The following is a 25,998-nucleotide window of genomic DNA, read 5'->3' as shown; positions in this document are numbered from 1 at the left end:
TTTAAGCGGCAGCAAAAAAATAAAGAAGAAAAAAAGCACAAAATTTTGTTAGGGCTGGTTTTGAGAATATTGAAGCAGGTAAGTGGAAATTGATGCAAGTCTAGCAGCTTAACTCACATTTTTCTTAAGATTTCAATGAACTTCGTACACAATAACTTTATACCTCAGAGCCAGAGTGAATTAGGTCCAAAAAATGTGATTTTCAGTTTATTAGTGCATTGTACGTAGAAGCCTATTCCACATCGAGCCATGTGAACGTAATTCTTAAAAATGAGCCGTTGTCCATTTTCTACCAGGGTTAAAAGAGCGCTTCTCCCATCCTTTGCATGGGTTAGAAAAAAGTTTTTCCTCTCTCTTGTTAAATTATTATAATGTGACTTACGTCCTTCTGGCACTTAAGAAACATTTAGACATGAATTAACACTTACATTATTTACCCAGAAGTATTTTGAGGTGTCACAAATATTTGGTGAATACAAGTTACTTGTTTTATTAAACAAGTACCTTACTTGTTTTAATAAACAAATAAGGTTAGTTTAAGCAAAACAATTGATTTACTAGTATCTAAACAATGAATACACAAACTAAAAGTTATTGCTTGTGCTAAATAATATTTTGTAAGCAGACAGTAAAACAAATAATTTTGTTCTGAAAATGCTGACATTTCTGCATTTTTTTACAATTACCAGTTATGGTTCCTAAATTGGGAAAGAAAATAAATAAATTCACTATAAAACGTAAAGTGGTGGGGGGGGAGGAAGGGGGAAATTGCCGCTACTGCAAACTAATATTTTCAAGTTCTTTTACAATGAAGTTGCAGGACAAAAATAAATTGAGATTGAATGATTGAGATGAATTGAAAGTCAAAAATATGATCAGAACATTTATAAATGAGTTTTTATTTTTCCACCAAAACTAAACTTAAAATAAATGCAGTGCTCACCAAATCATATTCACGTGCAATGTGCATCAGTACGTAATGCAAGTGTCCTCCCACACTGACATGCAAGTCAACCTTTTGCACTGGTTTAAAGTCGATGGTGCGTAAAACCTGTTTCTTGAGGAGACATACTGAAAGCTGTTTTTTATCAGGTGCAAATAATATCATAACATCTCGAAAGCCTTCACTCTTGCCAATCCATTCAGTAACTGAAAAAATAAATAAATAAATAAATGAAATCAAATAAATTACAAACAGAGCAAAATCAAAAACAGTGACTTGATCAATGAAAAAGAAGAATTTTTTGCTTAACTCCTTGTTTCTCACTGTCATCAAAATCACAGGGTAAGATCTCTTCCCCTTTTCAATTTTTACCATATTTATTTTTACACACTCAAGTGTTATAAAACTGCACCAAAAACTTAAAAATAATCCATTCATTCCAATACTAGTTATTTTTCTTATAACACTTAAGAGACTGTAGCACTTGAATATTTATAATGTTTGGTTTTTATCAGGTTTAATATAATACAATAGGGAAGAGGTTCCCAAAATGGGGTTATTAATAAACATACATGCATATACATGAAATACACCGCCAGCTCAGTCATTTCCAGCCAAGGACTGCAGTTTCAAGCACCAAACTGCAGTCCTCAGCTGGAAATGACTGAGCTAGCAGTGTATTTCATGTATTTCTGCTTTAGTCCTGGCTATTGGGAGGTAATTTATTGAATATACATGCATATATTTATTAATATACAAGGTGTTCTGTTTTAACCTGCAAGACCTTTATTTTTGCAAATAAAGATGTATACTTCCAACTGCAAAAATGTTCAAAATCAGATGCAGAGTTAAAATATTGAAAGCTTGAAGAATAAAAATAAGTCAAAAAATACAAAATTTAACTTTTTATACGGGCTTCAGGTCCTCTACCTAATATTTAGAGAAATAATCTCCATTGAAAACTCTTACTGACACAAAAAAACATGACACTTGTGTGATCATAACTCAAGGAGATATTTCATTTCAAAGTTTTAAGGGACCATACAAAAGATGAGCTTGGAACGTATTGCTCTTTCAGAAGGATGACAGGTTGTCAAAGTAAGAAAAACAAGGTATTTATATTTTTCATTTCTATTCAAAAATAACTGCAAATGTTATGCCCTGATACGCAAAAACTCATTGCAAAACCTCGAACCATTAGAGAAACCACGCTCTATGCACACATACTATTTTGAACACTTGTCGACCGCTATATTTTCCTCCAAAAGGTGTTATTGACAGCGAGTGAAAAGAGGTCTAAGTCACAAAACGCTGCGTTTCATATCTCGGTGAATATTGGTTGTACTAATTTCAAACATTTTTGTTGGAATTAGTTTTCGATCTGTTTTTTTCCCTAAATATAAGTTAGGGGACCTGGATCCAGTACAAAACGTTAAATTTTGTGGTTTTTGACTTGTTTTTATTTTTACTTCAAACTTTCAATATCTTAACTCTGTATCTGATTTTGAACATTTTTGCAACTGGAAGTATACATCTAGGACTAACGGTTGCGAAAATAAAGGTTTTGCAGGTTAAAGCGGAACACCCTTTATATACATAATAGAGATCTAATTCTACAAAGGGTGCCGCAAGTGAGGAAAGTTTGGAAACCCCTGCAATAGGGAATAATCGGTTTATTATACAATTTTTTATTAAGAAAATAAACACTCAAGATACTGTTTTATTGAAAAAAATATGACCATTAACCTGTTTTAACCAGTATAAAGAAAAATAAAATCCAAAGACCATTTTGTTACTGTGTGCAGTTGTAACAAATAAAACTAATACTTGTGAAGAAAAGAGAAAGCAATAGTTGTACATAATGCTTTAACACTTTCAGATCAGAGCTATTTCGACCGCATATCTCCCTCCAGACCGAATTTTTTGGCGCTTCGCATGACTTTTTAAAGAATGCTTGGAAGATGCGTATTTAGTAATTTTTATTGTACTACATACTTTAAGATGTTTTCTTTTGTAATAGAGAAACTATTTAACTGAAATAAAAAACAATTTTTAGTAAGAAATTGTCGAAAAAAGCATGCTTGAAACTTAAAAAAAAAGTTCTGCATAGGAAAACATCATTTTTAACCATAAAAGTTTACCCAAACTAAATTAAAAACTTACCCAAATCTTAAACAAATATCTGACAATAGGTTTAATTTTAAAATAAACATTATTTTATAAATTCGATTTGTATGGTACATTTCAAATCACAAACTCAAATTTAAACCCCTATTATACCACGATTCATGTAGTTATTTCTGCCTCGTGCTGTCATCTATGTATTTTTTTTTTTGAAAGTAAAAAGTTTCGTAGATAGTATCTAAAAAGGTTAGAAACATATAGAACTCGTACTTTTGTAGCTAAGAGAGAAAAAATTTGACCCCGAGAGAATCTCGGACTTAGTTCCCTTCACCAAAAACGGCAACCCGAGTGATGCTCGGGCAGAGACCTCAGAGTGTTAAATTCCTGTGACAACACTTAAACACTACATGAATGCTTGTATCATATTCACACTGTAAAAATCATTGAAATAAAACACAATCCAAGTGGATTAAAAAGCATAATGGGTTATTTTTATATGCTCAGTAACATATTGAAAGAAATAGTTATCAATATTAGTCAGTGCAAAACTTTTTAAAATATGGAAATAAATGCATTTTAGTTTTCTTCATGCCTTAAGTTTACCAGAAAGAGGTTTTGAAAAACAAGCTGGAAATTTGTCATTAACATATAAATTGACACTGAAGTATTTTTTTTGGCAGGACATAGTGCCCTGATGCTGTTTTGGAGCACTCCCTCACCCTTTTAATGTGATTAAGTTCCCTTCATAGATGAACTGGTCCCCTGCCTTTTTTTGGATTCTCCAACAAAACTTTCAAAATTTTATTTTCATTAATTTTAATAAGCAAGAATTAACCAGTGATAATCTTAGCTTTTTATGAAAATTTTAACTATTAATTTTTCATTGATACTTATTTTACAAGTCCATACCATGAAAGGCTAAAATAATGCTTTAAATTTATTTCATAACTAGTGTTAGTCACACAGCTTTGCCTGTAGTTGAAAATTAAAAGGTCATTTGGTTCGCCTGTATATTTACAAATAATGGATGACGAATTCTCGCCAATTGGCTATGTTCATTCGCTCTCCCATTCCACGTCATGAAAATTTCGTAATTTACTCGTCCATCTTATGATAATTTTGCTCTGGAAAATGTTCTTAAAATTGAAATAGAAAAGAATAAAATCGAATTTTCAAAAAATTGCTTTGAGGTGCACACCCCCATGCTACAAACTAACTTTGTGCCAAATTTCACAAAAATCGGCCGAATGGTCTAGACGCTATGCACGTCACAGAGATCCTGACAGGCAGAGAGACTTTCAGCTTTATTATTAGTAAAGATAATAACAGCACAATTTTTTTTTATTTAAGTAAATTAAAAATAAATAAATAAAACCAGTCGATGAATATTATAGCATACCTAAACAGGAATTTTCACCAGAGAAAATATTTTTTTGATGCTTGACGGAATGTCGCACACGACTTGCTTCTTTTTTACGTATTTGTACCAGTACAAATAAAGTCACAATGCAACCTAGTAAAAAGTGGGAGGAAAACAAAATAGTAAAACTACATTTTTAAAAGATTAACTTAATTTTGAGCAACTACAAATTAATATAAACCTTTCAAACGAATAACTCTAATAGTGCAACACTTATGCTTTATTTATCAGTGACTAAATCTCATCATTTCAAGAATTCAACACACAATGGTTTGAATTTAATTCCGAGCTGTGTGTACATAAACTTTTCTTCATTCTAGTCACAAAATTAATAACTTTTCCACTAAAGAACAAATCAGTGATCAATGAATTAAAATAAGAATAATGTAAGTAAATAGCAAAATGAATTCCTTCATCAACTACCTATACTTATATTTTACAAAATGAATAAGCATTTGTCACCATACCATATGCGATAAAAATGTAAATTGAATAAACAAATTCTGATTTGGCAAAAGTATTGGCAAAAGAAAATCCTCCAAAATTTTTAAAAAAGAAAAAAAAAAATCTTGATCCTTAAACTATCTTAAAAGACTGTTGAAAATTTCACTAGGGAATAAAACACTGCCAAACAAATGTTTTAGTTACATTAAGTGCATGCTGTGTCTTTAAAACATAAGTAAAAGTGCTTCTGTTTTATAATTTCAAAAATTATACTTTGTTCTCTGATTTGCAAAAAATAGTATGGCCATGACTTAAAATTCAGTTAATATTTTTGAAATTACTGACAAACTTAAAATCCTGACTGATGTGTGGGACCTGAATAATAAATACTTACTTGGGCCATTCCATGGAAAACGATCATTTTGTCGCTCATGCATTTTATTAAAAATAATAGTTTAAAAGGATAACGTGTGAACAAAATTTTGTTGCTTAAGAAATTGCAAACGTATGTGTGACTTGCAACGCGAAAAATTTCGTCATTACCTCATTACCTTTTAAAATTATTTCTTTTTCACCTGCATAAAATATAGGAACCCTTACATCACGGGCGGATCCAGGAAATGTTCAAGGAGGGGGGCGATTTTTAACTCTTGACTCTTTGAAACTTTAATTTCCGAAAGAGTGTACTGAACCCCTTCGCTTGCCTTTGTGTAATCAAAGGTGTCCTACAGTTGTGTTTCTTTCAAAAAATGTACTGGGGAGCATTTGAACCTATCTCTAATACTATCTAAGATTGTCTAAAATTTAAGTTTTGGAACTTGAATTTCGAAAAACATCTTCAAGAAAGTTTCAGTCCCTATCCCTAAGTAATGAAAGATGGGTTACTTCTCCCCAGATTCAGGATTGCATTTTCAAGACTCCAATTTTTCTTGAATTCCTGGGAAGAGCTCTCTACTTCTAACACTATTGAAGGCTATGTAATTGCCGTTTTTAAACCTTAAATATCGAAAATATACATGAAGAACATTCCTCTATCCAGCTCAAGGAGGGGGCGATTGCCCCCATCGTCCCTCCCTTGTATCCGTCTTTGCCTTACATACAGGACAAAATGTTCATCCGTTTCAAATGGCCATATACATATTTTTCCCCAAAGGTTTAAATTATTATTTCTCAACAAATGAGATATGTTTCTTTTACGTTGCAACCTTAGCTTTCAAAACCTACAATTTGTTTTGTCATTGCTATACTAAAAGAGCAAAAATATTAAGTAATGCATATTACAAACTACGAGTACAAGAGGTTGATTTTGGATGTCCTGCATGTGACGATAATTTAAATTTTAAGTAACAAATCTATTTAAGAAAATAATACTGTGCCAGGAGTATCTTTGTATCCGATGAAAAATTAAAAAAAGAGTGCTTACTCCTGCTTAATTAAAATATTAAGATCTATAACAAAATAGCGGTGAAATTATCAAGTCGGATTGTTCCGTACGTGAGAATGGGATGGCACTTTAGCATAAAAAATAAATATGAAATAGGCAATTCATATTGCAATACATTTGTTCATTTGCAATACATGCAAATGAACAAAAAATTCTAAACATGTGCATTGGAGTTTCTGGAGCAACGTTCTCAATGCAATTTGAGCATAGTGATGAAAAATCATTCAAGAAAAGCTTAATATTTTGATTATTTTTTTAGCAAGATTAAGCATTTAGTTCTGTTACTCACCTAAAATGAATAAGAAGAGGAAAAGAAAAGTTAGAACAAATGCAGGTTCACTACCAGCAAAGTAATCATGTGTCAGTGGTTTTGCTTGGTGACATGGAGGAGCATTGGCAGAGAAAGGACAATCCAGGTTGGAATCCACAATCGGAGGAAGAGCCAGGAAGTTGTTTGATCCACAAGTATCACAACTGTACTTGACCAAGCCACTGATGCAAGTTAAGGATTCATGTTCTGAAAATTACAAACGGATATCAGAATCCAATATGGGCCAGTTTTTAGCCTACTTTCCCAGTAAAAGTCAGAGAAAGAAGAAAAAAGTATGAAAGAAAGTTTAATGCATCTTAAAAATATCCCGAAAAACGAATAAAAAAAACCAAAAATAAATAAAATAGTTAGATAAATATTGAAAAATTAAAAATTGGAAAGTAGGGTATTGAGAGGGAAAAAATATCTGTCAGTCTGTCTGTCTGTCCCCCCCCCTAATAACTTTAGAATGAATAGTCCGATTCGAACAAATTTTTTTTGTTAGAAAGATCTTGCGAGGACATCTCATTCCCATAATTCATCTCTTGATTTGAGCAATTTTTTGTTCAATTTTGAACAGTTCAAAAAACTTAACATTAGCGCCTACCGGGAAATTCAAAGCAAAAATAAATCTTGAACTTAGAGGCGAAGTGACTCCAAACAAATTTTGTAGGGAAAAGCTTTCGATGAAAAACCATGTATCGAAAGTACCTTTTTTGATTTGAACAAGTTTTTGTTTAATTTTGAACAGTTCAAATCTCTTAACATTAGCACCTACGGGGAAACTGAAAGTCAATATAGATTTCGAACTTAAAGGCGGATTTACTTCAAACAAACTTTGTTGGAAATAGCTCTTGATGACCTACTCCCGACTCCAACTCCGATACTTATGAGGCTCCTGACTCCGACTCTGATTCCTGTGCTCGAAAATTACTCGGACTTCCACTCGCCGACTTTGAATCTGACTTCGTAGCTTTGGCAAAAATTTATGCACCGAGGAAATATGACTGACTCCGACTCTTGGAAATTTGACTCTCACTTCAACTCCTGTATCAAATAATAAGTCTGACTCCAACTCTGCAAATATTGGCAGACTTGCGGACTTTTTGGGGAAATGACCAATTCTAACTCTGAGTCTTTGAATTTAAAACTTTCGGCTTTCGAATCTAACTCTTTTGTCCCAAAATCAGATGGACTCCGACTCTGACTCCGCAGCCATGGTTTTTACTGTGAAATAATTGTTTTTAATTTGTTTTGATTTTATTTTTTTAATTTGTTTTGATTTTATTTTTTTAATCTAAAGTTTTAATTTATGTATTCAGTTTTTGGTGGAGAAATTCGGAGTCCTTTATGTTTCTACATAAAGATATGCACAGACGATTTTTTTTCGACAATGAAAATTATTTCTTTAAGGTGACATTTCATTGTTTTTATTTATTTCTGAAAGTACATTAATTCATTCTAAAAAAAATTTTTTGACGAAACGATTTTTTTTTTTGATATGATGTATTTATTTTAATGAGCTTTTAATTTGAATTCTTTTTTTTTTCCTTTTTGAGAGCGGTTGAAGATTGTTTTTTGATGGAAAAAATGTATTTAGCTGCTTTGTTTAAAAGGTGCTGCTATTTTATTTGTTCTTTTATTTATTTTTCACATATCTAATTCTTTAGATGAGCGAGGCATAATTTACTTCTCGAAATCAGCTTAAAATATTAAAAAAATATGTTTGAAATAATTTAGGGTTTCAGCTAATTTTGAGAATACTGATCAGATACTAGAAAGTCAATATTGGTACATGGGAAAGTAGGCTCGTTTAGTTCTAGACAGAACTTCTTGTACTATGATCTATTGGTACTTTCACAAAAGTAATATGATAAAAATGGCACATTCACAAAAAAACGTGTCATAGGCACATTTGCAAAATATTTTTTTTTAAAAACCACTAGAACAAAAATCAAATTTTCAGTCTGCAAACCTTTTTATTCTAACTTAAAAAAAAAAAAATAAATAAAAAATCACATAGAAGGTTGAACTAATAAATACAAATGAGTACATTTTTTATAGCAATTAAACTCATTTTTATCCTTCTTTGCTGAACAAGAAATAGAGCATTGAATGGTATGTAACATTATTTTAGCATCTGCCTCTGCTTTGCCAATTTTCTGATTATTTCCATCATGTCGTTTGTCGCCGCAAACATGTCATACGCACATTTGCAAAATATTTTTTTTTTTAAACAACCACTAGAACAAAAATCAAATTTTCAAAATCATATAGAAGGTCGAACTAGTAAATACAAATGAGTACAACTTTTTTGTAGCAATTAAGCTCATTTTTATCCTTTTTTGCTGAACAAGAAATAGAGCACTGCATGGTATGTAACAATATTTTAGCATCTGCCTCTGCATTGTCAATCTTCTGATTATTTCCATAACTGTAAAATCTATTAAGCCTATTGAATTAAGAAACAAAGGATTATTATTATTAATTTTTAATTATTTTATTTTTTGGACTCATCCTTCTCTTTCGAGTCCTCTCTCCTCTCCAAAAATCATGTTTATAGAAACTTACGGTTCAAATGGAAACATCGTTAAATCAAGGATATCGTTAAGTCGAGGAGAATGGACAGTCAATACAGCCAAATCCGAACCAGTGAAATGTATCATGAAATTGAGGAAATCGTTAAATCGAGTATAGTTAAATCGAAGTTATACTGTATTAGTAAATTCCCATATAAAGTTCTGAAGATTAATTTTGGGGATTGTTCTCACTATAATGAGGGTTTTTCAACCTTTACTCTTAATCTAATATTAGGGAATTTTAAGAATAGTCGTCATTATCCCAATGAAGAATTTTATGAACAGATGATCTTATTCTAATGGGGATTTTAATTGAAATTTCTCATTTATTTAGGAGAGACATGTGCCATGTGACTTCCTTTCATTTCTTTGCAAAAGAATAACAGTATTGGCTCAAGCCTGTATAAAGTATGCAGCTAATACACACCATAAAAATTACATTCTTATTCTAAAGGAAGATCTAACATGAATTTTTAGACACTGTTGGACCTTATTTTGGAACTGTGATTCCTATTCTAATCATGATTTTTAGGTACTGTTGAGGTTATTTAAGAACTGATGACTGCATTCTAATTATCATTTTTAAAGCGAGTGTTGTCTTGTTTGTAATGATAATTTTAAATTCAAATTAAATGTCCTTTTATTTTATTAGGAAATTTTTTTGCATATGATCTCACTTATTTCCTCTGCCTGGAAATTACTCAATATTGGAGATAATATACACCATGCAGTACTTACTAAATTTTTTATTCATTACAGTTATTTAAATTAAAAAAAAAACAGCAAATGTTTTAAGCATAACGGTGAATGACTCTTTACCACTTTTTGACCAATGTACAACTGTAAAATTATTACATGTAACATAAATAAATAATAAAGACTTCAGCATTTATGAATCAGAAACTTGGGATTTTAGAAAGAGCAATTCCAACCAAAGGTGGTATTTGTCAACCGTAGGAATCTATAAGTTTCCTATGACTTTGAAAAAAATCGATTGATAAGATTATTCGATAGGTGGTATCAAAATTACATTAAAACATGCTAAAGAAAAAAGTTTTTATGTTACTTTCTTTAAAATTTTAATACTGCAAAAATGGAATGTGGAAACTTAAAAAGTAAAATATTGAGAATGAAACAAAATTTTTCAAAAACAAAATAAGCGTGCATCCGTCAAACAATAATTTGTAAAATAAATTATAACAAGAAAACTAAACAGAAAAACATACCTGGTTTTTCCATTGGTAACTGAAACACATGATCGGGGAGATCATTACGTCCAATATGTTGAGTCACTGCTACAATCACATCATACATCTTAATTTTTTTAATGGCATTTACTTGCTCCTCAGTAAAAAGTCTAGAAAGAGTACAACAACACTTGTAAACCCAACAGAAACATTCAAATATTTATACAGAAGCATTAAAATATATTGATAAATTATTTTAAATTGTTTTCTACCTAAAAATATTTTAGTACACCATAACTTATTATCAGAGATTATTTTTTAACAGAGAAGTACAAGAGCAGTATAGTCTCTAGAAATTATTTTCATACAAAGATAGAGACATTCATACATGAAATCTGAATTGATATTTTTGAAAAATATATCAACAGTGACTAGAGTTCTAAAATCCAGAAAACTACCATAGTAAAATAACTAATGATTGCAATACCGGTACACCAAATACCGGTATTTCAAGCAATCTTTCAATTTTGTAATACCGGTATTTGCTAGGGTAAAATACCAGTATTTTCGGTATTAGTTGAAAATAATAAATAGTTTAAGTTAAAGAATTTTCTCAATTTAACTTATTAAATCTCTACTCATATTTTAAATGTAAATTTACTTTTCCATGATACAGAACCAAAATCAATCTATTGATGCAAAAAGTTGGCTTCAGAAGCACGAACTAGTAGAATATCATTAAACAAAAATGGCGGTAAGATTACAAAATGATACTGTCATTATTAGATGATGAGATGAATAGTAAGGATAAAGTCATGCATGATTGACCTGACTACCTGAAACTTTGTGGTTGAGAAACGAAAAAATCTAGATTTTCTACAGAACACAAACACCACAAAAAAAAAAAGACTTGATACTTCATATTAGTATGTGTAACATGCCTTGCATTTTTCCTTCCTCAAGATTATGCATGCAATGTATAGGGTAGACCGGGGCAAGTTTACACATGGGGAACTTAACGCAGTGCCTTTTTTTCAAAACGAATTATTAACTGGAGAGCCAACAGTCATAACAGATTGATGCTGCTCTCTAACATATATTCTCACACGTTTTTGAGCATCAGTCGAGCTTCGGTCTAGCATGCAGAAAGAATAATCTGTTTTCTACCAAACCGAATAAATTTTGAGTTGAATGTTTTGTAGCTTATTGTGAATAAATAATGCTTAGTTAAGAAAACACAAATGTATAAAAATTATCAGAATTTTATTCCTTTAAGAGTTGCATTTGTATGAACTAAAATGTTATTAAATAGTTTTGCATGTTAAAAATAAATCCAAACTTCGAAACAGGGCAAGTTACGCGTTGACGTCGGAGCACCTTTGGCTATAGGGCGGTAACTTACTGAAATTTTTAGTATATTCAGGCTATTTAATTTTAAAAATCACCATTTAATTTTTAATTGAGTTACAAATTTGTATCTTACAGCTTACAATCATGTAGTGCAGTCTTCATGCCCATTCAGCTTTTACTTTATACACTATTCAGTCTGTTATTAATTTGCTTTATTTTAACAATGGTGAGACATAACACTAACAGAACCATGTTAGGTGTCAAAAAAAAAAAAAAACATGTCCGGGGCACATTTATGCAACTGACTTGGACTCAAAAATAATTTTTTAACGATTAAAAACACAAACTGAGCTACAACAGAATGTACCATTTTTGACTTCTTTAAATGCTTCATAAAACCACAATGTCTAAAATTTCCTAGTTAAAACATTAAATTTAGAAAATTCGTTGAAAAAAAATTAGCGTAAACGTGCCCCGGTCTACCCTATTATTTTTATTTTTGAGAGTTAACACTTAAAGAAGTACATACCCATTTTCAGTATTTTGAAACCAAAATCGATCTCCATTACGAATCCTCAGAAACTGCTCCCTTATTATAGATTTAAATACAGGACCAAGACCTCCATCTGCTTCTAGCAGGCCACCAACAAAGAGATCAACATCATCTATAGATGAATACAAACTTTCAAGATCCTGTTTAGTAACCTGAAAATGGAAGAAAACAAACTACTACAGTACTTTAATTGTTCATTAATATTAACAGATACTTTTGTAGGATCTATAGAGTTCTTTTGAGCAAAATAGAAGATCACTGCAATTTTTTAAATTTTATTTTTCTTATCGGAGGGGCACAATTCAAAACACATCAGATTTAGCTAATCAAGCATTGTGAATACATTGACCCGTTTTTTTTTTTCAAAACCCAATCAAGCACTGAGCTTTAAAGTTTCATGTAAGAGATTTCAGCATCCTGTTAAAAAAATTCTATATGGATTACAATATTTTAAACTGAAAAGGATATAGATTTAGGTACATTTCTTTCAATAAAAAGTGTTGCAAAACCTATTGAAAAGTTTAATATGATGACATAATACTTTCTCTGAAATTAGAAAACTTAACCTTTAAGTGATATCTGAAATAAATGATTCAATTGCTTGGACTGGAAAAGCACAATTACTGAAGGGATTCAAACAAAATATTTCAAAAGATATTAATAATCAAAAGTTAAAATTTTTGAGGCATGCATTTCTCTTGCAAATAAAATGTTCATCTTTGTGTGATAAATAACAAAAATAACAACATTAAAATTGTACAAACAGCAAATAGGCCATTCCACGGCAAAGGATAATTTTGTCCTGCACATGATGCTTCATACATTTCATAACAAATAATAATTTAAAAGGATGATGAACAAAATTTTGTTGCTAAAGAAATCACAAACGTATGTGACTTCTTAAGCAAAAACTTAAACAAAAAGAAAAAAAAATGAACCAAATAAGCATAAGTTATTGGACATAATTACACATGTAATTACATGATACAGTTTTAATTTGTTTTACCTGAGAAGATTTATAACATCTAAGATTAAGAAACAAGCACAAGCCTTTTAACGTTTAATATTTATTCATTTACGTTATTGCACCATAGTGGTACCCACACGGCTTCGCCCGTAGTTGAAAATTAAAAGGTCACCTGTATATTTACAATTAATGGTTGACGAATTTCTCACCAATTGGCTATGTTCATTTGCTCTCCCATTCCACGTCATGATAATTTTGTAATTTACTCATCCAATTTATGAAAATTTTGCTCCGGAAAATGTTCTTAAAACTGAAATAGAAAAAGAACAAAATCGAATTTTCGAAAAATCGCTTCGAGGTGCACACTCCCATGCTACAAACTAACTTTGTGCCAAATTTCGTGAAAATCGACTGAATGGTCTAGGCGCTATGCGCGTCACAGAGATCCAAACATCCTACATACAGAGAGACTTTGAGCTTTATTATTAGTAAAGACTATTATTGTTGTAAAATTTGCTTATGGTTATAGTGAACTCTTTGATTGGAACTTAAGAATGCACTCCAATGGCATTTGACAATATTTTGAAAGATTTTTGTCATCAACCAATGAACTTTAATTTAAAACAATACAGAATTTTCATGATGATAATTTTTTATTTCAGTACTAAAACTATCAAGATAATATTTCATGTCTAAGAGGAAATCTAAACATTCAAAATAAACTAATCTTTGCTAAAAAACAATCTTACATCTCCTTTTGTTAGCAAATTGAAATCTGCATTTGCCTTTTCTTTGGGAAACAACATTTTAAATGCATGGCCATAGCCTGGCAAGCCATGGTCTCTTCCACGCTGAATATTTAATGCCATTAAATCAACTCGAGTAAATTCAGGAGGGCCATACATAAAACCTAAAAAGCAAAAAATAAATAACAACAGTGTCAACAGAACCAAAGATAGCTTAAACAATTTACTCCTTTATTATAGCTCTATTTTGTACTAAATTAAAGAAAAAAAAACTTTTAGTCCTTTTTTTAATAAAAATCAAATTAATTTTCCTATCTTACACTTAAACATTTGTAAGAAAAAGTGCAAGCATGTTGTTTTCTTTCACCAAAACTTAAGGAATAGAGAGATTTCAAACTTCTACCAAGAACTATGTTTTGCACCATTACCAAATTTTCCTTAACACAGCTCATGCAAAATGAGACTGAATTAATGTACGAAATTTTTAACAATGTGATAAAATTATCTAAAAATCTAAATGAAGTTTCAATATCTCATACCTTGCTTCAAGAACAATTATTAGTTTTGGTTAAAAATATATACATTGGAAATAATTAATTCTAATAACTAACACTTTTAAATAATATATTTTTTGAAGTTGATTTTGCTAAGCATTAGCTCATTCGCGCATAATATAAACTCATCAATTTATTGTATTTTGAAATGTTCAGATTCTCAATTCAGAAATGTGAACTAAAATAAAATGCAACTCATTTTTTTACAAAAATAAATATTTAAGGCAGAATAAAGCATAAGCGATGTCCTCTATCAATGATCTTGAAAAATCAATGTTTTAAGTAACTTAAATTCAAAAAAATAAAATAAATAAATAAATAAATAAAAATTAAAAAAATAAATAAAATATTAATCAAGTCAAATAAATAACCAACAGCCTGAAAATTTCAACAGTTTAAGCAAATCATTATTCAACAGCATTTGGATAGAGGAGTTACTTGAAATGCTGGTAGTTGTGTATGCAATATTTTTAAATTTGTGCTTCAATAATGTTGTTTTTATCATCTATATTTTTAAAAAACATAAAGTACTTACGACGTAAGTCACTAACAATTAAGTTGTCTTCTTTTTTAGCTGCTTGATAAGTCATTCCCAAAATTAAGTAATCAATAGTATGATTATAAAGGATATCCTAAAAAATGTACAACAATCAAAACTAAATACTTTCAAAAGAGACAAACTGATTGTAAATAGATTGATGATTTGATATTTTTCGCTATGAATGAAATTTTTAATGAATTTAAAAGCTTTTTTCTTTCAAGTATAGGTTATCAAATTCTGAATAAATCTGATTTTGCTATGTATTTACCTCATATTACGTATGTTAATCTCACAACTTTCGTTGGTGATACTGTCAGCTCCGCTTAATCGGGTAAAGGATAAACGAATACCCTGCTTATATGAATAAAACCTCTCGGAGCCGAATATCTCCCCATACATACAATATGAAAGATCCCCCTTTAATTGAATAATTTCCTCGGTTAATCAAATGATATTGTTCAACTTTCACAAACATCTTGCTGAGAAAAATTTTGAATAAATTAGAAATAAATTAATTATTGATGTTAAAATATAAAGTAATATTTATCGCTGACAAGGGGGAGAAAAAAAACACCCATCAAAACGTTTCCATTGTTCAATCAAATTTCTTTTGTCTTTATCATTACAAAAAAAAAAAAAAAACTAATTTGAATTTTGGTATCTTGAATTCAAATTATGTTTTTCGCAGTCACGAGTGTGTATGTAGGCGTGTGTGTTTGTGTGTATGGGTTATGTGTGTAGGCATGTGTGTTGATGTCTGTGTGTGTGGGGGGTATGTGTATGTGTGTGTAGACATATGTGTCTGTGTGCAGGCATGAATGTGTGGGTAGTTGTTTGTATGTGTGTGTGTGTGTATGTTTTTGTGTGTGTATGCGTTTGTATGTGTGTATGTGTTTGTGTATGTGTGTGTAGGTGTATGTGTGTGTATGTGTGTGTAGGTGTATGTGTGTGTATGGGTGTATGTGTGTGTAGGTGTATGTGTGTGTAGGTGTATGTGTGTGTATGTGTGAGTAGGTGTATGTGTGAGTAGGTGTATGTGTGTGTAGGTGTATGTGTGTGTATGTATGCGCGTGTGTGTAGGACATGGATGCAACCTGGAGACTGCTTTCGCAAGAGATGCAGCATCATGAGCAGCCGGTTGATGGTGATGGTGCGGAGGGTGGCGGTGGAAAAAATCAAAGGACTGTCAAAAACAGTCAAGTGAGAACAATAAGCAATCGTGATTGCTCAATATATATATATATATATAAAATAAAATAAATAAATAAAAAATAGTGCCGTCAATAATTAAATTAAATAACACAAACAAGTGTACACATTTTAGAAAATAAATTGATAGATATTAAAAGTAAAATACGAATGATGAGGGGAAAAAGAGAGCCAGGAAAATGTTCCCAAAAGACCTTAAGTAAGCAATCCCCTATTATGGAAATTTTCAAATAATAACGTACTGAAGAAAGGTGCCGAAACAGATTTCATAACTCAAATTATAAGTTACTTTTTATAATTTTCTACCGTACATGTGATATAGTATATACTAATTATTAAACTATTTTGTTGTTTATTTTGCTTATTTCAAAAACTTTTATCAATAACATTAAATATTTCCATTACATAGCTATTGATTTATTATAATTACGTTTTAAGCCATAGGGTCTGGTGGGGGAAAGTGGTCAATGGGGTAAAGTGGTCATAATTCAAATAAATGGCTATAGCTTGGAAATTAATGTTCGAATGAATGTGAAAATTTTATTTTAGGGTAGTGCATTTAGAAACTATATTTTGAATACAAAATTTTACAACTGGCAAAAAAAATATATTTTGGTAAATATGAAAATTCTTAAAATCTAAACTCCTTTTTTAACTTCCTTGGGAAATTTTGTTTGTTAGAATTATGAACAGATTGACTGCACAGGAAGCTTCCTACATGTCTCAATAACTCTTACTCATTAGCAGTTAGCTGAATCTATTTTGAATAATTTTTTAGAACAATTTAAGTAAGATGGGGTAAAGTGGTCATAATATTAGGTTTAAACGAATATTGTTCTTCTAAAGTCACTTAATCTTTTAGTATAAGGCAGATATAAATTAAATATTAATTTCACTTAATATGTATTGTTTTTACAATAAACAGGGTTAAATATACGAGTATATGCCTATGCATATGCATATACTCGTGTAGGCACGTATATATACATATTCACATAAATGCACCAATAAACACGTATTTGGGTACCTGCAAGTATTTTTTATCTATACAGATATACATTCGACTATACATGTATATTCCCGCTTATATGCTCGTTTATATACGAACAATTATATACTTAGGGAGACATGTATATACGCGTACGTACTCGAGTAGACACTTGCATACAAGCATATGATATACATGTATACATGGTGAGTCTAAACTCTTGGGCAAATTATTAAAAGGTGTTAGACGGGAGGATAAGAAGCAAGAATCATAAGAAACATATGGAATCAAACTCAAGGCTGATGTGCTACATGCACGCAAAGCCAGAAACTGATGGATGCAAAACAGGTAGCAAATTTATTACACAAAGACAATTTTACACAACATTTTAGTTTTTAAGAAAGTTTTAAAGTTATTGATGAAATTTGCGGCCGGCAGCTGTAATACATGCATCGCAATCACTCTGTTGCAATTAGAGACTTTTGAAAAAGTATCACCAGTCACTGCGCCTTTGTTGCGATGCGTGTATTAGAGCTACTACAGGCCGTAACTTTTAACTGCTCTAAATATTTTTTAAAAACTAAAATGTTGGGTAAAATCATCGTGACCTTTTGTGCATGTAGGGTGTCAGCAACCATAAGTTCCTTGTGATTCTTTGCTTCTTATCCTCCTCTTTCACACCACTTAGATTTTGCCAAAGATCTTGGATTCATTCTGTAAGCATACATGTATATTAGCGGATATATTCATGGATATACGTGGATACATGCACTGGTGTATACACGTAAATGCACGTACTATATACGTCTAACAGGTATATAATCGTGTTTACACGTAAACATACGTATATATTTGTGCTTCCACATGTATTTACACGAGTAGACACGTACAAACACGCACTGGATATATCCACAAATTAACTCGTGTATACTTGTATAAGTATGTATGTATACTTATATATGCGTATATACTTAGGTATGCACGTATATACTTGAGTAGGCACGTGCATACATCTGATGTATACATGTATCTATTCATATATGAACATGTTTACTCATGTCTACACGACACGTATAGTATACTCGTGTATACTCGTATATACTCGTACATATACTTTTAACTATAAAAATAACCAAAATATACAAAAATTAGGGTTATTTGTAACGGTTTTGCAGTTTTTTTTTAAAACTATGACCACTTTACCCCATACTATGACCACTTTTCCCCATCCCATGGGGTAAAGTGGTCATAAATACAAAGGGAAATGAGTGTTATAAAACACCTTAAATCAATATTTTGTTTCCTGAAATGCAACGTACCGTGTTCTTCAGTAATGCAATGTAAAATAACAACAAAAAGAGTTGAAGTATTTAAAGAATTTATTGTATTTATTATTCACCTAATTTGAAAACCTACGATTTTATGACCACTTTACCCCACCAGACCCTATTTTGTAAATTTAAAAATGTAAGTAAATGTCCCCACTTAATCAAATACCCCGCTTTATTGAATAATATTTCTTGGAACCAACGAAATTTGATTAAGCGAGGCGACAGTATATTTATTAAAATAAGGATGCATTTTGTAAGTTATACAACAGAAAAAAAATTGGCACAGTAAAAGATCTATAAATTAATTATGAGACATGAAGATTTATTGAGATGATGTTTCACCAGCAAGTTCTTTGAAAAATAATTTCCCAAAGACATATTATAAAGTAAAGCACCAGATGTTATGTTTGAAATAATTTTGCATGTCCTTATTTTTTACAGACTTATACACTAATCAACAATTAGGTACTTTATGTTTCTCATATTGCAAATTTGGTGCATGTAATGAACTGACTAATTACTGAGATTTGAAAGTTGAAATGATCAAAAACTTATGCAAAGGAAAGTTTTCATTTGCATTCAAGTTTAAAGCAAGATACTTTTTTTTTTCTTTTGATGAAAAAATCTAATATTAGCAATAACATGAAAGAAGAACACAGATTATCATTCACCTTTCCCGAATACTGCACATTTTACTTTATTTTTAAGAGTTGCAATGCTTTTGAAAATTTGAGACTTTGACTATTTTTAGTTAAAACTAAGCTTGTCAGCTCTTATTTTTTGATTTGGTGTCATTTTGCACCTTGCATCACATTCAGAACCTTTTAAAGAATTTTATATCATAAAGTTGAAAAAACAAAAAATAAAATGAAGTAGAAGAAACAATTCTTCCCCAAAACTTTTTTTTTTTGGTTATACATAAGTATGTTAGTAACTGGATTAAACAAAATAAAAGAATAGAGATGATGAGAAAAAGTAATAATTAAGTTATTTTCAGTGGAGTAAGTAACTGAGAAACAAGATTATCAAATAGTTTAAGAATACATTAAATCATTTTAAATTATATTAGTTAAATTATAGATGGATCGAAATCATTAAATAAAGAGGTAACAAAATTTTATACTTAATTTGAGCGAAATTAATTTATAGATGGATGAATTAAACATATAAGGTTCAATAGTAATTGGACAATAATGCTTGTGGGAGGGTGAAGGGCACTGCAAATTTTTCATTTTTTACCATTTTACATTTTTGACATTTATTGTACTTCAGCTTTACTGTGTAAGCTTGCTTATTTGGTTTCCATTGAAAAGAAACCAATAATAATAATAATAATAAAATAAATAAAGTCCAGCATTTCCCTATTGTTAGTATAGAATCCAAGATGTGTTTCATCAAATATCTCAAAAAACTTAATTCTGCAGACAATGCTAGACAATGCTGTTTACCATCCCACGGCAGAATATTGTTCCAATAGGAAATACTGTTTCTGCATCATGGTTTTCATCTTTTTATGATTTTCCCTTGAAATATTCACTACAATTTTGGCGCATAAAATAGGGTGCATAATTTTTTAAAGCTTCAAGCATTTCTTAAAGAAAGATCTTTTTTGAGGAAATTAGAACTCTGAGAAAATAAAAATAGTTGGTGAAATAAAGAAAACTGAAACATTTTAGCTTAATTGTCATTGTAAAATAAAACTAGAAAAATGTAGAATAAAGGCCATCCGTTCAGCAAAGCATTTGTTGGTAATAATCAGTTCAATGTTTAACATTAATTATTTCATTCAAAAGACCATCATTTGGTTTTTATAATGTTAAAAGGGAAACAAAATGACTTTTCAGCTTTCAAAATTAATATACTTTACATGAATAAATAAATAAAACTTACTCGTGCATTGTAAAAACTATCACAGAGACGAATCAGCGATTCTTCACAATGATTTTGCCCAACTCTAAACAAATTTGGAAAGAAATTATTTTTGTGAATGGTGAAGCATTTTTTAAACAATGCTAGAATTTTATTACAGAAAAAATCCTAATTTAACTAAATGGCAATCTGCTGAAAACAAAACTAGTGCTTTTATAAAAAGTACCTAAATCTTAAGCAAGCACAGATCCAAAAATAAATCAATTATACAGTGTGGCAAAAAAAAAAAAAAAAAAAAAAAGAAAAAAAACCTTTCAAATTGTTTCTGACACCATTCTTGCAGATTCTTATGCAAAATGACTCCCTGAACTCAAATATGACCCACATTTGTAAGTGATAAACAATGATGGGGATGCAGCCCTAAAAATATAAATATATATTAGTGCTATATTATAAGCATGCTTAATTTCCTTTTTAGTCTTAAATATATCCGCAAATGTCTTATATTTTGAATATAAATAATGCAGGAATTTACTTCACTCAAGATCTGTGATGCGACTTGTTGGAAGATGTAATGCTTCAAACATTATTACAGTCGAAGACAGTTACAACGCTGACCTGTATAACGCAATATAAATATATATTAGTGCTATATTATAAGCAGGCTTAATTTCCTTTTTAGTCTTAAATATATCTGCAAATGTCTTATATTTTGAATATAAATAATGCAGGAATTTACTTCACTCAAGATCTGTGATGCGGACTCGTTGGAAGATGCAATGCTTCAAACATTATTACATTATTATTATTATTATTTTTTTTTTTTTTGCAGCATGAAAATATTTTTGGACAAGGTTCTCAAAAGAGTGAGACATACTCTGGTTCAACACTGGAAAATAAGTGATAAAATAGTGAAAGAAAAATCCAGAAATTAAAAAAAAAACATAAAGATAACACAACATGAAATGCATATGAAAATTGCAACTTATTTTTGCTTGTATGATGCAAACGCACATCACAGCATTATAGACTTACATTTTTCTTTGCTCACAGTTGCAGTTGCAGTTGCAGTTGCATATCATTTCTATTTGCACAAATGTCAAAACTTATTAATATGTCTTGGGCTAGAGAAACAAAGATTTTGTTCCTCTGCATTGAAAATGAGGGCCTAGCACCGAGTTTTCTAGCCTCGAGGAAATAGTAAACCATAAAATGGCAAATTATTTCAATTAAAAAAAGAGAAACTGAAAATGTATGAGAAAAAGAGCATGTTTACTTTTTTCGAGCGTAAATTGCTTCTGGAACTAAAGTGTGTCCAAATCTCATAGCCATTTGGAATGAATTCGAAACACTGGGATCGATGCTGGGATCATATCCTGAAAGGAAAACAAAAATTTATATAAAAATACATCAAATAATTTTTAATACATAACCAGATATAATCGTCAAAATGAACATACTTTCATACTCGGGAATGGTTTCATCCAGAAAAACAGGAAGCCATTCATTCAGAATTATGTTCTGTTCATAAATATGAAAGAGAAGAAAAAAAATTCATAGATTAAACATGAACTTGTATACTTGTTTTACATTTTTATTTATTGCTGAAGGGAACAAGTAGCAGAACAGATTCATGGCATAAACAAAACCTCCCCTTAAATGAAAATGGGCAAGAGGGCCTTGGAGAACAGGACATACTGATTTTGTGAAAAAAGGGCAGTTTGCTGTATGACTGCTAGTTTAATATAAAATGCATAAATATGTTTTATGTTTTTTACATCAATGTAAAATTAGAAAAATGTTTGCATGAATAATTTTACTTTCTGAAAATAATTCAGATCAGAAACTAAAACAAAAGATTTAAAAATCTGTATATTGTTCCCAGTAGTACAGTAACCTTTGCTTATTAAAATCACATTCGTTCTCAGGACACTTGATTTTATAAAGAGGCTGATTTTATAAACCAGCATACCAACATTTAAAAAAATGAAAAGTTTTGAAGTTTAAATACTTTCAAAGATGAAATTAAATGCATCATTTATTTTTGTTTTAAGTATTTCAAAATAAAGTTGTCATTTTAACTAAACATGTTTTTTTTTTTTTTACACAAGGGTCTTAAAATATTACCGTATTGCAGTTTGATTAACAGAATATGAAAATAAAGATTCAGTATCGTTTGAGAGTTTACTAAATGTTTTGTAACGTTCAACATTATATTTTCTTCTTTGCTCCAAATTGCATCGTATATCTTCAAGCACTTTTCTGACATCCATTGAAGAGGTAAATTTAGCACTGAGATTTCCTCATCTTCTGAGACCAATTCCTTAACTTCTTGGTGCTTCTTTATCACTTTTTTACCTATGATGTCCAAAATTTTGATTTTATGAAACGGCGACAGTGATTTTATTAAAGGATGGTTTTGACATGTTTTATTATTGCAATGATTCTGTTCTTCCAGATTTGATTTTAAAAAGCAGCTGATTTTAAAATCCAGTGATTTTATTAGTGGCGGGCACCTGTACATTATAATCTACCTACCAGCAACTAAAAATTAAGGCCACAAGTGCATATGTAAGTACTAATAACTAAACCACAAAAGTGGCTACACTAATCACTTAAACAAATTTTATACTATCACACATTCCTTGACTGTGAAATATGCAAAAAAATAAATAAATAAAAAATAAAAACATTTTAACTGAATGATTTTCCAGCAATGCCCCCCCCCCTCCATGACACACACACATAACTAAAACCCAAATTAGAGCTTAAATTTTTTTTAAAAGGAATAAATAAAAAATAAACAAGTAACTGAAAAGGGTGCCGCAAAACCAAAATTTTAGATCTATCTCTGCTCCAAAGTGTCAACCCATTGAGAGTATTTTTTATAATAGGGTGGACCATGAGTGATTAACAATATGTTACAAAAACATAATGATCATATAAATAAAAAATATATAAATATCGTCACCTCAGAGCAACAGTAAGACATCTAAAAAAGACAAGAATAAGTTTGTGGTCTTGCTAATATCACCAAATGTGCTTTTATTTAGAGGAACACTCTGATATTTTTTTCTTTTTATATCTTTTGTATGCTAAGCACAAGTTTGTGTTCCACAAGTTTCAAAATACACCTTAGTTTAAGGCAACACTAGGTTAAATCGTAGTTTCTCTTTTGTTCTCATATCCTTCTGTAGTCTCAAGGCGACAACATATTTTAATTATACCATATTTATAAAAATGATATAAATAATAAATAATACATCATATATGAGGTAGTGAGAAGCAAAGGGATGTAAATGTAAAAATTAAAAATTTTTTATAACCATTACAAATATTATATTAACCTTGTTTAGAGGCAAGAGATAGTACTAGTAGCCCTGGTAGGTGCTGCTATACGGAACGATTTAGAAAAATTCAATAAAAACCTACCTAGGACCAAAACTTTAAATCTGGTTTACCTCAAAACTTGAAAACCTCCACTTACATCCCTTTGTTTCTCACTGCCTCATATATAAAAGTATAAAAGTTTATTATATTTTTTCACATGCCACCAATATTTAACAATACTCTAGAATGAATATTAAAAAATGGTTTGATTTCAGTATTTTATTCACATTATTTAAGGATATATTTTTAACATTTATTATTTTTAATAATAAATTTAAGGGTTAACAGTACCTCAAAAATGATGAAACGATCAAAAAATTTTTTATTGCTTATTTCAAAACTAAAAACTATTCTGAACACAGGGGAAAAGTTTCATTGCTTTAGTTCAAATATTTAAAAAGTTATGAGTGGTTTTAGGCCATGATCGCTATGTGTTCTTACGCAAAAGAAAAACTTAAAATTGTTTTTCCTCGATGATGGTTTTTTTTTTTGTTTTCAAGTCATTTGAATCCCTAAGGATTTTTTTCTATTAAAGATACAGCTTAAAAGTAATACTTTTTGCAATTGGGATAACATATTTGACAAAACTGTGCATTGGATAAGCATTTTATAAATTACTCAAATGTTTAAAGCATGTTAAACCTTTAAAAACCAAATTTAAAAAAAAAAAACTTTGATATTTTACATAATTAATCACAGAAAATTTTCTAATAAACTCATCAGCAAATGAATGCACAGATTTTTAGAGATGATTATAATGATCGTTTAGCAAAAAACTCTTTTTTAAATTAGTGCAAAAATAAAAAAGCCTTAGGGATTTTTAAAAAAAAATGAAATTTTCCTCAATTTTTTGAACTTTTAAAAAACGTAGGCAATATTTTTAAATTTTGAAAATAAATTATTGATTATGAAATAAGCATGCATGTTATGGTTTCAAAGAAATATAAAATTAACTTAAATTAAAAAAAAAAGGGTTTAAAAGGTACTGTGACAACTTAAAGAATTTGAGATAATGCAAGAATCAATTTTATTTAGTAGTTCATGATTGTTCACTTAAGGTTTTCTAAAAAATGTTCATTATTAGCGATGTTATAAAAACATTTTATCAGAGCTTGACTGTTCCCAAGGGATATATAGAGCTATAAGTTTCTTTTCAAAGAGACCCCCAAAACAACTAATTTTGCAATGCAACAAATTTAAAACTTTCTTGTTAAAAAACAGAAAGCGAAAAGTATTGCATTATAGGAAACCTATGGGTCTTGAAAAAAGTTGTGTAACAGATAAGTGCTTCTTTAGATAGTGACCTTGATAAAAAAAAAGAAAGATAGTTACTCAACTCCCCCCCTTTTGTTTCACTCAAATCAAGTCTCATTAAGAAAATATTTGAATATTTTGACCTCCATCAAATGTCAAACATTTCAGCAGCATCCCAATAAAGAAATTGTCTAGGCATAAAACACACCTGTAGTGTGGCAATAACCCATTTCCTTGCTTCATTGTAACACTTGTCATCATCAAATTCCTTATCACAGATGGAATCAGCTAGATAATTATGCCAGCGGAAAAAAACTATGTTCAGCATCAAAAGGAAGGGACTCTCATGAGCTAGTCGATTTCCAAGCCCTGTAATTTTAAAATTCAGTGTTTCATTCAAACTAAGAAAAACACAGAAATTGAAGCAAAATCTCAGTGCATCGAACTTCACAGAATTAAAAAGTACACTTATTGCAAACGATTATTTGTTGAATCAGTACGGGAGTCTAGTTAATACCTTATTTGAGCACTTAAACATTTACAACATTCATTATGGCAAAAAGTTTCTGAGCAAAATTAACAACTAGAATCAAAGAAAGTTATCAGAAAAAAAAATCATTTGTAATGGTAGAGCAAATGACATTCAATGAGCTTGTGGTGCCACTAACGTCAGCCAGGTGGCGCACGTTTTCCTCAAGCTGAACTGCACTCCAAGCAGTCAGTAAGTACGAGGAAGCAACGACCATCGCCATCTCACTGCCTTTCCGTCCTTAACTGTGGCATTGTAAATATCCT

The 25,998-nt window shown here is 30.3% G+C and overlaps 1 protein-coding gene across 1 annotated transcript in view; it reads right to left on the bottom strand.

Moving 5' to 3' along the window:
* LOC129216752 (dual oxidase 2-like) overlaps positions 1-25,998 on the bottom strand; it is a 76,639-nt gene that overhangs the window by 38,834 nt on the left and 11,807 nt on the right. The window contains exons 5-15 of the mRNA XM_054850969.1: positions 25,412-25,572; positions 22,020-22,080; positions 21,836-21,935; positions 20,581-20,644; positions 15,157-15,253; positions 14,071-14,231; positions 12,331-12,506; positions 10,491-10,621; positions 6,665-6,892; positions 4,467-4,580; positions 944-1,149 (exon numbers count right to left, since the gene is read on the bottom strand). Coding sequence (XP_054706944.1) covers positions 944-1,149; positions 4,467-4,580; positions 6,665-6,892; positions 10,491-10,621; positions 12,331-12,506; positions 14,071-14,231; positions 15,157-15,253; positions 20,581-20,644; positions 21,836-21,935; positions 22,020-22,080; positions 25,412-25,572 — 1,499 coding nt within the window. The remainder of the gene's footprint in view (positions 1-943; positions 1,150-4,466; positions 4,581-6,664; positions 6,893-10,490; positions 10,622-12,330; positions 12,507-14,070; positions 14,232-15,156; positions 15,254-20,580; positions 20,645-21,835; positions 21,936-22,019; positions 22,081-25,411; positions 25,573-25,998) is intronic.

This window comes from Uloborus diversus, chromosome 2, assembly GCF_026930045.1.
Source record: "Uloborus diversus isolate 005 chromosome 2, Udiv.v.3.1, whole genome shotgun sequence".
NCBI classification, from domain to species: domain Eukaryota; kingdom Metazoa; phylum Arthropoda; class Arachnida; order Araneae; family Uloboridae; genus Uloborus; species Uloborus diversus.
This window is presented reverse-complemented; position numbering and strand designations above follow the sequence as displayed.